At 34.2% G+C, this 15,039-nt stretch overlaps 1 protein-coding gene across 2 annotated transcripts; it reads left to right on the top strand.

Moving 5' to 3' along the window:
- The first annotated feature begins 8,050 nt into the window (after positions 1-8,050).
- LOC141596124 (auxin response factor 3) lies at positions 8,051-15,039 on the top strand. Of its 2 annotated transcripts, none has more exons than XM_074416177.1 (10): positions 8,051-8,793; positions 9,404-9,460; positions 9,741-9,923; positions 10,546-10,630; positions 11,298-11,388; positions 11,465-11,629; positions 12,824-12,943; positions 13,019-13,094; positions 13,696-13,855; positions 14,015-15,039. In XM_074416177.1, exons 1-10 carry the CDS (start codon positions 8,431-8,433, stop codon positions 14,785-14,787), a joined length of 2,073 nt encoding a protein of 690 aa, XP_074272278.1. In that variant the 5' UTR covers positions 8,051-8,430; the 3' UTR covers positions 14,788-15,039. The 2 variants fall into 2 exon arrangements, with proteins under 2 accessions (XP_074272278.1, XP_074272279.1); XM_074416178.1 differs by having other exon boundaries at positions 8,264-8,793; positions 9,744-9,923.

Genomic DNA, 15,039 nt, shown 5'->3' with positions numbered 1-15,039 from the left:
TAGGAAAACAACATTCTAACAATGAGGATGTGTGGTCATGATACCCATGATGTAACTTAGACTATAGCTAGATACGCAATTCTGTTAATGTGGTATACATCCACTAAAGGTATGCACCAAAATTGAAAAAAGTCTGTCAAAAACACAACACTAGTAGAAAAGATCCTTTTATTGCCCATCATCGTTTATCAGAAAATATACAAGCACAAGCTTTCTCTTAGGGTATGTACAACTTACAAACCTCCAAAATTAATCCTATATATTCCATGTGACTCATTGGATAAATGTATGTTTGTTTAAAATTCCCTTGCAAAAATGTAATGAATTGGTTGAATTAGAACAAGTACGATTAGTTGATAAACTCACTTAGATCAACTAGTAAGGCCTTGTTTTAACTTAACCAGATGTCTCGGGTTCAAACCCTGAGAATGCAGCACTATAGTGTTATTTATGAGGGAATGTTTTATCGCCCTAGTGTTTTTACCTGACTCGAATTCAGAATAAACTGATGACCAAAGACCGAACCACGACTAACGATTCGACTCCAAGTTTGGATGTAAACACATACATAAAAATGTCACAACCCTATAACATTGAATGAAACTATCTCACCAAAGGCAGATCGGAGTCCGGATTTGTTGTTAGAAAGGCGAAAAAGTTAATTTATTCGCTTCAAAATTATAACTTAAAACTTAATTTTTTTCATCGTCTAGCAAGCTATGGCGGAGCCAGGAATTGCTCCCAACGAGGGCGAAAAATTTAAGCAGGGGCGAATGGATAATGGTTTAAAGGAAACTCGAAAAATGTTAGAAATTTAACTAAAAACTTTGAAATTTCCGATCATCAGTAGGGACGAGCGCCCCTGTTAACTCCATAGATCCACTACCACCGGCAAGAATGAGCTTCCCTACTATCCCCCTAGATACACCATTGTATATTTGTATCTCATATTGATATCTTATCATATTATTAATATTTTTAATCTGGTACATTGGTATCCATTAATAAATGTGAAAAACCCATAATGCAACTCATTTAATAAAACATGACCTAAAATGTATTACAACCAACAAAAACAACAGTCGAGCTTGCAGGGGTAAAAAGGAGTACTCTAGTTTTTGGTTTGAAATATTTATTTTAATAATATATTTTATAATATCTTGTTTATTTATTTATTCATGATTTCCTTGTTTGGAACCTTTGGCACTTTAACATTTGACCTCTACAAAAAGTAATGAAATGGTAGGTTTTTCTTTTCTTTTTGTTGCTTAGAGAGTTAGAGAAGTAGGCTTTTGTAGCTTCTTACTTGTAAGGTGATTTGCTAAGCTAGCTAAGCATGTCTTGTTTGATGTAATGTTATGATTGAAAAGTATTCTTTCAAACTTACTTTAATCTTTATATTTACTTTTTACACAACAAATAAAAGGAAAGGAAATAAATGAGTGTACATTTGCAAAAGAATGGTTAGGTTTATGGTTGGCTTTAGATAAAATTTGTTCCCAGCTGTTCGTGAGGATGAAGTTTAATCGTTAAAACTTGATGAAACTCTTAAGAGTTTCAGGTTCAAGTCTCACCAAGAGTATGCTTGTAAGGGTATAATGTCTCGAGGCTATGCCCTTTATAAACTTCGAGCCTGTCAGTTTGTCACCGCTTAAAAAAAGGGTGGTTAACTTGGTGTACGTGATTTGCAGACTATCACGTTTATGATTTGCAGTCTATTACGTGTACCCAGTGACGCCCTATCATTTTTAACTTAAAATAAATTACAATAATAAGATATCATCATGTAGTGCTGAATTACATATATATCACCGTCTCACATACATGATGTCATGCCTCGGAAGCGAGCCATCATATGCCTTAGATACTCACTCATTGGTTAATCCTAGTGTACTCACTCTCTCGTATTGTATTTTTACATTATTATAGACTAGTCATTTTAACAATAGATAACAAAAGGACTAATTACTGTATGGCATCAACAAAAGACAAATCCTAGTAGATTGCATGGAGCATCGAAAAGGAAGGGACTTAAAAAAAGTAGAGGTAAATAAATCATAAATGTAAATAAAGAAGAAAAGGAATCAATAACGCGTCTGGTGTGGTGGTTGTCCATCTCATCCGATAACTATGCGATTAGATATTCGTTTTCTGTCTATGGAAATGAAATAAACTTCTTGAGTAACCGTTCCTCATGCCGAGAATCCGAGTGCATGGTTGATAGGGGATTGTTCACTGTTATCGACAACGGATAATCCGAAAGGAAAGGTATAAGAGTGAAAGGAAAATAGCCAACGGACAATGAGTTGTAACCCCGTATTGTCCAGAGTATCAAGACCCCACCACTATTTCACAAGTTAGCCTTAAGCCTGCTACTTTGTTAGGCTTTTTTTATGAATAGTAGCCTCCTCTCCCTGTTTGGGTCCTTTGTTATTGATGGCTTTGATAAGGACTTGTCCCTTTTTCTTGTATCATACTTTTAATGCCATATAGTGATACCTTTGTCTTTAGGTCACTAATTCAACTATTCATCTTGCATGGGGTGACCTTTAGATGTGCCGTTTGTGTGGTCATATTGCGGTTGGACTCGGGCCGAGTCATATCGAGTTAGGTTGGTATTAATCGACTTCTGTTGTTATTAGGTTGATTTATGTTGTGTGAGATTCCACTAATTGAACTATTCATGTTGCATGGTGACTTTAGATGTGTCCTTGTGTGGTCATACTGCGGTTGGACTCTGGTCGAGTCACCTTTGATTGGGTTGGTAATAGTCGACTTCTGTTGTTATTAGGTTGATTTATGTTGTTTGAGATTCCACTAATTGAACTATTCATGTTGCATGGTGACTTTAGATGTGTTGTTGTGTGTGGTCATATTGCAATTGGACTCGGTTGAGTTGGTAATAGTCTACTTCTGTTATTATTAGGCGGATTTATGTTGTCGTTGTATGTAAACAAGTTTGTTCAAGTCATTGTTTGATTTAACTAGCTCCATTTGAGTTTTATAATTAAGATCTATGTTACGTTGTCACGCTAAATTAGGTTGTTGATCAAGATATGTATCGTGTTAAATAAGGCTAAGTTATTTAGGTCGTAAATGAATTATAGCTGGTTAAATTATGTTGTGTATAGCGGGAGTTCAATTTATAACAGGATCAAAATTGATTGTTTTGGATAGTTATAGAGTATAAATGATCCCAACATCAAATGATTATAAGAATCATTCAGGTGAATTATCACAAATTAATTAGTCAGATATCGGCTTAGCTTGGACCGAAGAACCGAACACATGCTTGATCAACATGAATTACTAAATTGAGTATAACTGGTTAAATAATTATGTTGTGTGATAGATCAATTTACTAAATGACCAAAACTGATTATTCTGGGTTATGTAGTATCAATGATCCCAACTTCAAATAACTATTAGAAAATTCAGGTCAATTCTTAAATTAGTCAAACACCGACTAAATTTAAACCGTACACATACATACTTGATCGACATGATTTACTTGCCTCTCAAACAAACAAGCTTGAAAAAAAGCATTTTAATACCGCTTCTTTTACTTATCGAAGAGACCAGATTTAATGATCGGAATGACACATGAACAACATCATTACAAATTGGGTCACCACTACACTTACCACACAAACCATGCACTAGTGGGGTTAGATTTAGACATGTACTAGAGTCGAGTTGTCGACCTACCTAGACTTTTCATCAACTTATAAATTGGGTTGGCCACACTAATCTTCCAATTATACATGGACATAGCTTATAGTAAAAGATATTTATACTAAAGTTTGAGGAGAAAAGATAAATAAGAAGGTGGTTTAATTTAGTTGTTAGTTGAGGTTTTATGGTATGTAGTGACTAGTGAATGATTGAATTGCTCTAAAATAGTGATTTGGTATAGTCTAAAAGTGTTGATTAACAACAATTCTCGTACCTTCCAACATGAAAAGATCCTTCATCCAATTGATTGCTAAATCTTGTCCTTCATTTGTCGGTTAGATAGGTACTACCATGTAGTAAGACATTCTATGTGCTCACTCATGTGTTGCTTTTATTAGCTAGATTACTTGATAATCATAGGAGTATGTCATTTTATTCCTTAATAAACTTGTGTTAAAATCGTTTTATACAGGTATTTGTGTAAAAGAAAAAGTGTTTAAATATTCTTTATAATATTGCGTATTTTTTATGTCCAATGTTTTACATACAATGTTCTTCATGTTATGATAACTTGATGACAAAATTACGAAATTATAACCACAAATATCTTTCCTAGGGTTATGCAAATATTGTGATTTGTCTTCAGTCCTGTTTTCTTAGAATGAAACTCTCTAAACATAACTGAACTTATTATAAACTTGAATTAAAGTACTTACACTAAATTATGTTCAAAACAACAAGCCGATTGTATCTTAGATCTCTCCGCCGCTTGATCCTCTCCAGTAATTGGACCATCCAGTACCATTTTTTAACAAAGGGGAGAGAGTAAGTTCGTAATTACACCATATCCCATCATCATTCACTCTTTGTTAAAAGAGGTACTGGAACTCCAGTTACCGGAGAGAATCCAATTAACTAACCTCGATCTCTCCTAAGGTCTAAGTATTTGTTAAACACTTTTGTTTGATGTTAATAAAACTCATCAATTCAATTCTTTTTTATCTCTTTTTATATGTTTCACTTACATTTCTTAACACTACCTCACCTTTCTATTGTCTTTATCTCCATTCTAATAATTAACTATAAATAATTTGGCATTAATTCTTAATTAAACCGTCTTATATTAAAACTACGCTCACAATTAATATAATTACTAAGAGAAATATAAAAAGAGAGTTATATGAGGTCTTAACTTTAAGACGGTCTTAAAGAACGACGTACTGAATACATTTATGCATGATGTACTAAAAATAGATAGACAGCTACTAATTTAAACAAGTCACTATCTTAAACATATAAATCATGCAGTAGAATATATTAATTAAGAAAGCTATAGATAGATAAGGTGGTATATTAATGTGGTAAAAGACTGTGCTTAAACGAACCATGGTAATAAACTGAGTCAGAAGAATTAAAGAACACTGGCTGCTGCTTTCTTCCTTCTGCAATTTAAAGATGGTGATGTTTTAAAGACAAATAATAATAATAATTATAATAATAAATAAAAATATTAAAGAAAGTTGCATGATCAGATGATCTATAGTATTGATAATGAAGGTGGCATTCATGACTTTGCTTCTTATAACACTGACACTTAATTGATTAAATGAATGAATGAATGAGTGAATGAAATGAATGAATTGGGTAGATATTGATCATATATATATATATATATATATATATATATGGAGTATATATATTTGACTATATTATATCATGAATTCATAATTATTTTACTTCATATATCAATTAATTGCTAAATTGTTTATACTATTATTACATGCATGGATGGGTATATAGTGATAAATTTGATTATATCATGTATTCATTATTATTTTACTTATCATATCATTTAATTCCTAGATTGTTTATAGTATTTCTGATTTTTACATAGGGTTGTCTACTTGTATAGTGTGGAGCAATGAACTTTTTTAATTATCTCATTTACTAACTCACTAAGTTTCATATAGTTAAAGAGTTAGACAAGTTAGTTTATTTCATATCCATTTCTTATGAGTTTTGCTTAGAAAAGTACTCGGGTCTATAAGTTCGGTTTACAAAAGTTAAAATTCTATAAATTCAATTTAGAAAAGATAAGTTCAGATGAACATGGTCTTATAGTAGTATTGGGTAGGACTGTAGGACGATTAAGTGTTTCCCAGCTTAGCGTAGATGAAGTTGAGATCATTTGTCTCATTTTTATGTCCTATATTGTGTCCCACTCGATTAATATATTGACACATAATAATAATAATAATAATAATAATAATAATAAAGTGGTTATATACCATTAAGAGAAATAATGAGACATAAAATGAGATATGCGATTTGCACCGGATTAGATGAGCATATGAATCTCGAGCGAATAATGAAAAAAAAAATCAAAAAGTACAAAAATCTCTGCAAAATATGTACATATTTGATCTCTCACAAATTTTAAATAGAATCTACTCCATAAAATAAAATTATTTAAGCCCTAAAAGAGAGGAAACAATGTACAAAGTGGCAAGAAAGTTAAATAACATTTGCACAATTAAATTAAAAAAAAAAAGTATAGTTTGTGATAAGGTACACAACAAAATGAAGAGATAGCATAGCAAGTTATTAATAAAAACTAGAAAAGTAAAGTAGGTAGTTAGACTTATAGAGTAGTGAAAGGGGGGGACATGTGAGAGAGTTGAGGATGTCATAAGACAATGCGCCCGGAAATATAGGGGGTTGTGCTAATGAACACCCATTTTTATTGAGCTTCCTATATATTTTTGTTGTTTCTAGTTGTTGATAAAGTACTTGTGTATTTTTTTAAAAAATATAAACTTTAGTTAGCAAAAAAGAAATTAGCTTTTTACTATTAAGAAAATATTCAAAAAAGGGGTTTTATTTGTTTGTTGGTATCATTTGATTTAGTTTGTGTTTGTGGTATGGACATGTGAATATGTGATGGGGTAAATATCTATTTTGATTTTAACTTTGATGTACTTTTGTGAGACGTTAGTCTTAATCTTGTTGGATAAATGGTTGTGTGTTATTTAAAAGTTGTAATCGTTGACTCTTCTTAACTTGCAGTTTGCCAAAGACTAGAAATCGATTATAAACAACACGGTTAACCTTATGGAAGAATCAATTTACACCCAGCTAATTCCATAACCTTGATCATTACAGGTTAAACTCAAGCCTCAAGAAAAGAAATGAGTAGTTTAAACTAGATATAGATTCTAAATCGAAACCCACACTAATCCATATGAAAATATGAAGAAAAACCAGTTGGACTCTCTTAAGACGACAATATCTGTCTTTAGACTAAAAAAGGTCAAACAACACCCACTTATTATATAGAATGAAACAAGTTTCTGATTATTAATAAACGATCAACTTTTATCTCATCTATACTACTTGCACGCACTATTTTAAATTTAAAACAGACACATAATCGTCTTAATCAAAGTTCAAAGAACCCATTTGAGTAAAAAAACTCAAAATTCCATCAAACAACCCATTTGATTTGTCTTAAACCTCAATCATTAGTCACTGCTCAATCACTCATTAGGCTAATGTTTGTCAACAGTAGTTGATATATAAAATGACAATTATAATTATTAATATTATTATTAGTCCCATAATGAGTCTTTTTTTGTAACGGACACAAACTTAACTTGTGACGTTTCACAAACTCTCTCACTTACTTTTTCAATTATTTTTCTACTTGCATTATGTGAAAAATCACACACTTGTAACGAAAAGTATCAGTCACGAATAAGAGTTAGTCACATTATTACAAAGTTTACATAAACTTACAATACACAATTCACTCAAATCTATCTCTATCATTAACTGTGTCTGTCTGCCACACATCACAGGCATCTTCTTCTCTCTTTCTCTCTCCTCATCAGTCTCACACAGGAAAACAGCAGCAGCAGCTACTGCACACTCTGCACTACACTGCAAAGCTAGGCTACACTCTTCTTTCTTTTGCTCATTTCTTTCAAAATAATTAAAATTAAAATTAAATCATTTTCATAATAAAACAAAACAAATACAACCCATATACAAAAACAAATCTTTCATTAAAACCCACTAGTTTTCTTACCATTTTATCACTACCCATTTCATCAAAATCCCCAATTTAAAAAAAAATCCAATTAATTAGGGTTCTTAATTATTTATTTATTTTTATTACCAAAAAACAAAACCAACCCACATATGAAAACAAAAAAATCCCTCAAATACCCACTAGTTTTCTTACCATTTTATTAGTACCCATTTCCTTAAAACCCCCAAATTTATCAAATTAATTAAGATTTTTATTTTATTACTACAAAATAAAAGAAAACCAACCCACATATAAAAACAAAACAATCAACAAAATCCCTCAAATACCCACTAGTTATCTCATCATTTTATCACTACCCATATCGTCAAAACCCCCAAATTTCATCTGATTTGACACCTTAAATCCAAAAAAAATCAAATAAATTAGGGTTCTTATTTAATTTTAATTTTGGGGGTGTTCCTCTTTTTAGCAATGCTGTTTGTTTGCAGGTTAAGCACCTGTCTTACCTAAGTTTAGTCCTCTTGTAGCAACTTTCACACTCTCCCATTTTACTATCTCTTCCCTTACTTTCTCTCTCTATCTCTACAATTTTCCACTTTTAATTCAATAAAATCTTCACTTCTCTAGGCCTTTTATTCTTCAAACAAATTCCAATATTTTTATTTATTTATTTAATTAATTTTTCCTTTTTTTTTGGAGTAAGTATGATGGGTGTTTTAATTGACTTAAACACTACTAATAATGAAGAAGAAGAAGATTTAAATAATTTTCAAAGTACTAAAGATTCAAACTTTAGTGTTTCTTCTTCTTCAAATTTTTCATCACCAATTTCTGTTTGTATGGATTTATGGCATGCTTGTGCTGGTCCACTCATTTCTTTGCCTAAAAAAGGCAGCTTTGTTGTTTATTTACCTCAAGGTCACCTTGATGAACAACATAATATGTCTGATTTTCATAATAATAATAATAATAATTATAATAACAACAACAATAATAATAATTCAAATAATAATAATATTAATATTCCTCCTCATGTCTTTTGTAGAGTTATTGATGTCAAGCTTCATGTAAGTTCACTCTTTTTCTTGCTTTTAGTGTGCTTTTTTGAGCTAGAAGGTCTCCTGTAAGACGGTTTTACAATAAATTAATGTAAAGCGGGTTTACACAAGTATTTTTGTTTTTGAGGATAATGTTGGGTTTTTTGTATGAGTTTTATGGTTTCAATTATGGGATACACAAGGTTCAATTTCAATTATGGGTATATGTTCTTTTTTATTGTTAGTTAGTTGTTGGTTGTTATTGGAGGTAATTTCATAATTTAAGTGTAAGACGGTCTTTTTATTAGTTAGGACCGTCTCATACTGTAAGACGGTCTTAATTGGTTTCCAATTCTTTTTAAGAAAGTTTGCTTTTTTTGAGGGGATATGATACTTTGGGATTTAGTTAGTTTGTTAATTAAATGTTTGAATGAATGTTTGTTGATTTTGTCATGATTTAGGCTCTTGCATCCAGAGATTCTGGAATTTGGGGATTATTTTTTCTGGGAATTAGGAAATTTAATTAATTAATTAATTGATTATTTGATTAATTAAGTATTTGGTCCCCTCAATATTGGGTGGTTGCAATTTTTGGAAACAAAAAGCTTAATTATTTTGAAATGTGTGCTGTTAATTGTAGGCTGAAGTGGCTACTGATGAGGTTTATGCTCAAGTTTCTCTAATCCCAGAAAGCCAAGTAAGATTTTTAAAATAATCCAGCATTATTTTGTACTTAATTTAATGTAGTTTATGTACTTTCTCAACATGTTAATAATAATCAATTCAGATTCAAGGGTTGTTAATTAATTAATTAATTAAATTAAGGGATGTTTCTCCTAAAGTTTTGAGCTTTCAATTAAACAATGATAAGGCGGTGCGAGCTTTTTATGTAGTGTGTTCGTCTTATAGTGTGAGACCGTCTCGTGCAATGGTTACTGGTGGTGTATTAACTTGAGCATTGTATTGAATATGTGTAGCAGATTGAGGAGAAATTGAGAGACAGTGAGAGTGATGTTGATGGTGAAGAAGAAGACTTTGAAGATGCAATCAAGTCTTCAACACCACACATGTTCTGCAAGACTCTTACTGCTTCTGATACCAGCACTCATGGTGGATTCTCTGTCCCTCGTCGCGCTGCAGAGGACTGTTTCCCTCCCCTGGTACTGCTGTTGCATTTCCTGAAGTGTTTAATCCCTCCCATTTTTTTAATATGACTGTTTTGATTTTTTTAGAACATGGTTTGACTGATACTTTGACCAAAAAGTTGTGAGATTTTTTTGAATTATTATATCATTAGTTTTGTAGCAAACTTCACTTTCATATGAGTAGAGCATTAGCAATGGAGGTGTCAACGGTTGAATGTATGCGACCTTATTCCCGGTGTTGCTTACTCAAAGAGGGTATTTTGAATGACCTATTATGAAAACTGCATCAAGAATCACATCAAACGACGGCTAAGTACTAATAAAAGAAGTACAACCACTATAGAGAGTTCTTTTTGATTTTTTTTTCTATCATAGTCTAAAACTAGAGAATAATACTCCGTACGTCTTTGGCTTAAGGAAGTGGAAATGTTTCATTAGAGTTCCCATTTTATAATAATTATGCATATAGTTTGAAAGTTATTGGAGAGAGAAGTGATTGTCTCGAACAATAAAGAAAACATATAGTATTAATAATAGGAGGAGCATTGTTAAGCTTCACAGTTGCTTGCCAAGATTTTATAGTTGGTAGACATTTTAACTGAGGATTATTTCCCTTCTTTGTCTTATGTTAATACAGGACTATAAGCAGCAGAGGCCCTCTCAAGAGCTCGTCGCTAAGGATTTGCATGGGCTTGAGTGGAGGTTTCGACACATCTACAGAGGTACATTGATTCGATTTAAACATGCATTACATGTTCCTATAGGTACTGTCAAATTTTGTAGAACAAAAATAAGCTGTAGTTAGTTAATACAGTGGACTCCCAACACGCTAAATCGCTGATTAGGTGACATCAAAGGTATGGTATACGAAATTACGAAGGTATCTAATGGATCTATACTGTCTAGCCTCGGTTTTTTATATACATGCTACGGAGTATATTTTTTGTTAAAACTTTTAGGTTCTTGCAGGAATGGTGAAATTCTGTTTTGGGTGCCCATTCATGGCGCTTCACCTATTTTTTAATTTTCCTCTATACACGATACTCATAAAAATCCTAGTTTAATACTTGAATTCACATTTTAGTATTGTATAACCGCCTCAAAGTTGTTGAGCTCTTACACAAAGTTGTGCTATTTTACAAGTTATTGAGCTATTTTATGAAGCTATTGAGCTTAATAATTATTCTGTTAAGCTCAATAACTTAGTATCATAACTCGATAATTTTGTTAGTAGAGCTCGATAACTTTATAACAAAGCTCAACTACATTAAATAAATTGTATATACAACCAGTTGTATAATACATTAAATGCAGTTTGTGTGGCGCTTCAACATGTACTGCTAAATTGCTAATGGTAATTTGATTCATTTTTCTTCTGAATGAATCCAGGCCAGCCACGAAGACATTTGCTGACTACTGGCTGGAGTGCATTCGTGAACAAGAAGAAGCTCGTGTCTGGCGATGCTGTTCTTTTCCTAAGGTGATTAAATCCGTGTAAAACCCTTACTAGTTTTGCAATGTTGAACTCATTCTAACAATATGTTTCTGACTTATAGGGGCGCTGATGGAGAACTGAGGTTAGGCATCCGAAGAGCTGTCCAACTTAAAGGATGTGCTGCTTATCCTAGCCTGTTGACTGGTCCTATGAGCAAGAATGGTCTCACTGCTGCATTTGAGGCAATATCAGCCAGGCGTGCTTTTAACGTGTGCTACAATCCAAGGTATTTTGGCAAAGCTCCGTTGGATTGCTACATGTATATTGTTCTTTTGAGAAATCTTTTTATACAAATCACGGTGTCCCATCTCACAACAGCAGCAACATCACATCAATGCCTCAATGCAATGACAAATCTTTGTAAGGTTGGGAGGCGGCCCAACCTCTGCTTACTTTTTCCGTACATATAATTTTCAGTAGATATATGGTCACTTGGTCACCCTTGCCTCTATGGTTGAGTGCTGAACAAATCAACTTGAGGTCAAGAGTTCAAACTCAAAGATACGCTAGTGCCTCCATGGCTTCTAGGTGTGGCGAAGTGCCCCTGCGTTGAAAATATTGGGAGGTTGTTTTTGAATGACCTATAAATTATATTTGTGTCGTAAAATGTGTCGATACTCTTACTACTTCATGATACAGGAATATAAAGGTTTACGAGTCATTGTGTTTAATTTCACCGTACTTCAAAGCCGAAGAATAACGAGCATCCCTTCTATTTGCTTGTAAGTGGCATACTAGTTGAACACGAGGGTGGGTTGAACTCCACCCTCCCAACAACCCTCCGGTTTCAGACTAAATAACCTTCCAAGTCCGCTGCTGTCACGTGTGGTACCGCACCCAGCTTGGCGTGCCCGAGTGTTAGATATGGTTATAAATGCAAGAAATGAAGTGCCTCTAGTTTTATTGTTTTCTGATTGAGATATGCATGTGATATGTGTTGAGAATGTACTTCTCTGCCACTTCTTGACGTTATTGCAGCGTCTCTTGGATTATCATATAATCAAATTTACGACACTGCAAGCAGAAGTGCCTCTAGTTTTGTTGTATTCTGAATTTCTGATTGATATGCATGTGATATATGTTGAGAGTGTACTTCTCTGCCACTTGATGACATTATTGCAGCGGCTCTTGGATTATCATATAATCAAATTTACGACACTGCAAACAGCAGAATCTATAACTCGTCTTAATTCTTGAACCAAAGTAGTTCGAAGCAATGTAATTTCATTATGGCTTATTCTGATACGGTATATTTTTGTTTTCAACGCATGAAATGTTGCATACAACTTAACCTTACGCTGCTATAGTCCGGAGCCTTTGAGCCTCCAGTATTATAGACTAAAAAATTAGTTTCCCTAATCAAACATGCCGGAGTCTTTGCTATGCTGTATTTCATCTGAGATTCCTGTTCATGCTGTAGGGCCAGTTCGTCTGAGTTTATCGTACCGCTCCGGAGGTTCATGAAGAGTGTAAATTCTTCTTTCAGCGTTGGGACGAGGTTCAAAATGCGATTTGAGGCTGAAGATGCTGGTGAAAGGAGGTCAGTTTTATATCTCACTGTAGCGTATCTTTTAGGTTAGCTTTAGATGTCCTATTAAAGGTTCTTCCGCAACAGGTACACGGGGGTAGTTACTGGACTGGCGGAGCTTGATCCTGTCAGATGGCCTGGGTCGAAATGGAGAAGCTTGATGGTATGCATACTTAGAACTTGCCTTTGCTTATGGCTTTCTCTTACGTCTGTACGAAGTTACTTAAGTGTCACTGCAGTAGATCTGCAAGACGGCTGCTTTAGCCCTTGTTTGGATATAGGGATTTGAAGACAAGGAAAAGGGGACCGATTGCCTTGTTGGGTAATCTTCTCTTGGTGATTAGGAGACATTGGAGTTAGTTAGTTAGTTAGTTACGATGTTATAACCTCCCTTGACGATCTCTTCAAATATCATAAATGCCGCTCAAATTTTAGTCATCACGATTTCCCCTCTTATTCTTATATCCTTCTTATTCACTTCGTATTGATTAGTCTACGATGACATTTAGATACGGATTCATCTTCCAACTCATGATAATATCTTGTTTCTTGTTACGGAAAACTCGCATATCTGACAGTCTCACATTCCCTATACAACAGCACAGTTCATGCTGGGTCAAAACATAAGTTTTTAATTCCACATATGGCCGTGTACAGTAATGTGTTGCGTACTTCCGTTCAACACTTGCAGTCGATATAGTGTAACATAAGTGGTGAATATAAATAACAAAGTTGAAAGTCATATTTTCTTCATTTTTATACAGGTGAGGTGGGATGATGTCGAGGTTAACCGCCATGGAAGGGTTTCTCCATGGGAGATTGAACCAACAGGTTCCTTTCCGAGTCCAAGTCACCTAATGACTTCTGGTCTAAAGAGGAGCAGGATTGGTTTGCCTGTAACTAAACCAGACTTCCCGATTCCTGGTATGTCTTTTACATTCAGTTTAACCCGGAAAAAAAAAAATTATATTTCATTTTGCTTTATTGGTTAGATGACTGAATGAAGCTGTCTCGAGATTGCCTCTTTTGAGAATTTGTGAACCGTTTATCACATCCCGCTTACTATTTTCTTATTTTGCTTAGGTGGAACGGGAGGTTCAGACTTTGGGGAATCATTAGGGTTCCGAAAGGTCTTGCAAGGTCAAGAAAAATGGGGTTCTCATTCCGCACATGACGGTAATGACAACCCTCACCACTCAATATCCGATCCGAGAAGATATTTTCCTAGCGGCATTCCACCCGATGATTACGCCATGTCTAGCAAAGGCGTAGGATTCGGGGAATCATACCGATTCCAGAAGGTCTTGCAAGGTCAAGAAACACATTTAAACCCGGCGAGTATGAACCGGAGGCACGAGAATTTCCCGACTCAAGTCTTCGAGGGTGTTCAAGTATCGAACTATGGGAATGGGAATAGCTGGCTTAAGGCTGCCTCTAGTATCGATTCACTGACACAAGCATCTTCACCGTCGTCTGTACTAATGTTCCAGCAATCGAGCATTCCGCCTCGGAGTTTCCCATCACCCTTACATCAACAAAGGATGATGAATATGGAGCATATGAGTTATCCAAGTGTTCATGCTTATAATTCACCTCTGAACAGAACCGACGAGGCGATACCAAGGGGTAAAACTAGCTGTAGGCTGTTCGGTTTCTCGCTTACCGAGGGGGAGCATAGGGTGGATCCCGAGCGACAACTTGGGTCATTTCCAGTTTTACCCCCGGTGTATCCTGAAACTCGGTTTTGGCCTCTTGTTGAAGGGCAACCATGCTACAAGTCGCCGTCAGTGACCAAGGCTCCTGCAGGGAATGATCTTTACTCTGTGAGAGACATGCTTCTTGATATCGCGCTTTAAGAACCCTTTTCGACGACATGATCAATTAAGGATTTGTAACAACAGCAAATGTTTAATAATTGTGATTGTTTTAGTAGGCGAATCGGAAAAAAAACTTCTTGTAAGGTGTTCAAGTTTACATTAAAAAAACAACTATGTATTGATGTAACTTGTTTTTCTTAGTGTTAGAACAAATCAGATGATTCATGTATTCGTGTATTGTATGTGTTGTATGGTTTTACCACTTTAGATATGAATGTATTGTTATTCTTA

This window comes from Silene latifolia, chromosome 8 (genome assembly GCF_048544455.1).
Source record: "Silene latifolia isolate original U9 population chromosome 8, ASM4854445v1, whole genome shotgun sequence".
In the NCBI taxonomy this organism is placed as follows: Eukaryota; Viridiplantae; Streptophyta; class Magnoliopsida; order Caryophyllales; family Caryophyllaceae; genus Silene; species Silene latifolia.
This window is presented reverse-complemented; position numbering and strand designations above follow the sequence as displayed.

Excerpts from the sequence above, each read along its gene's own strand:
- LOC141596124 (XM_074416177.1), top strand. The coding sequence starts at position 8,431 with ATGATGGGTGTTTTAATTGACTTAAACACTACTAATAATGAAGAAGAA. Across the intron at positions 8,794-9,403 it reads TTATTGATGTCAAGCTTCAT|GCTGAAGTGGCTACTGATGA; the intron begins GTAAGTTCACTC and ends TGTTAATTGTAG. Across the intron at positions 9,461-9,740 it reads CTCTAATCCCAGAAAGCCAA|CAGATTGAGGAGAAATTGAG; the intron begins GTAAGATTTTTA and ends GAATATGTGTAG.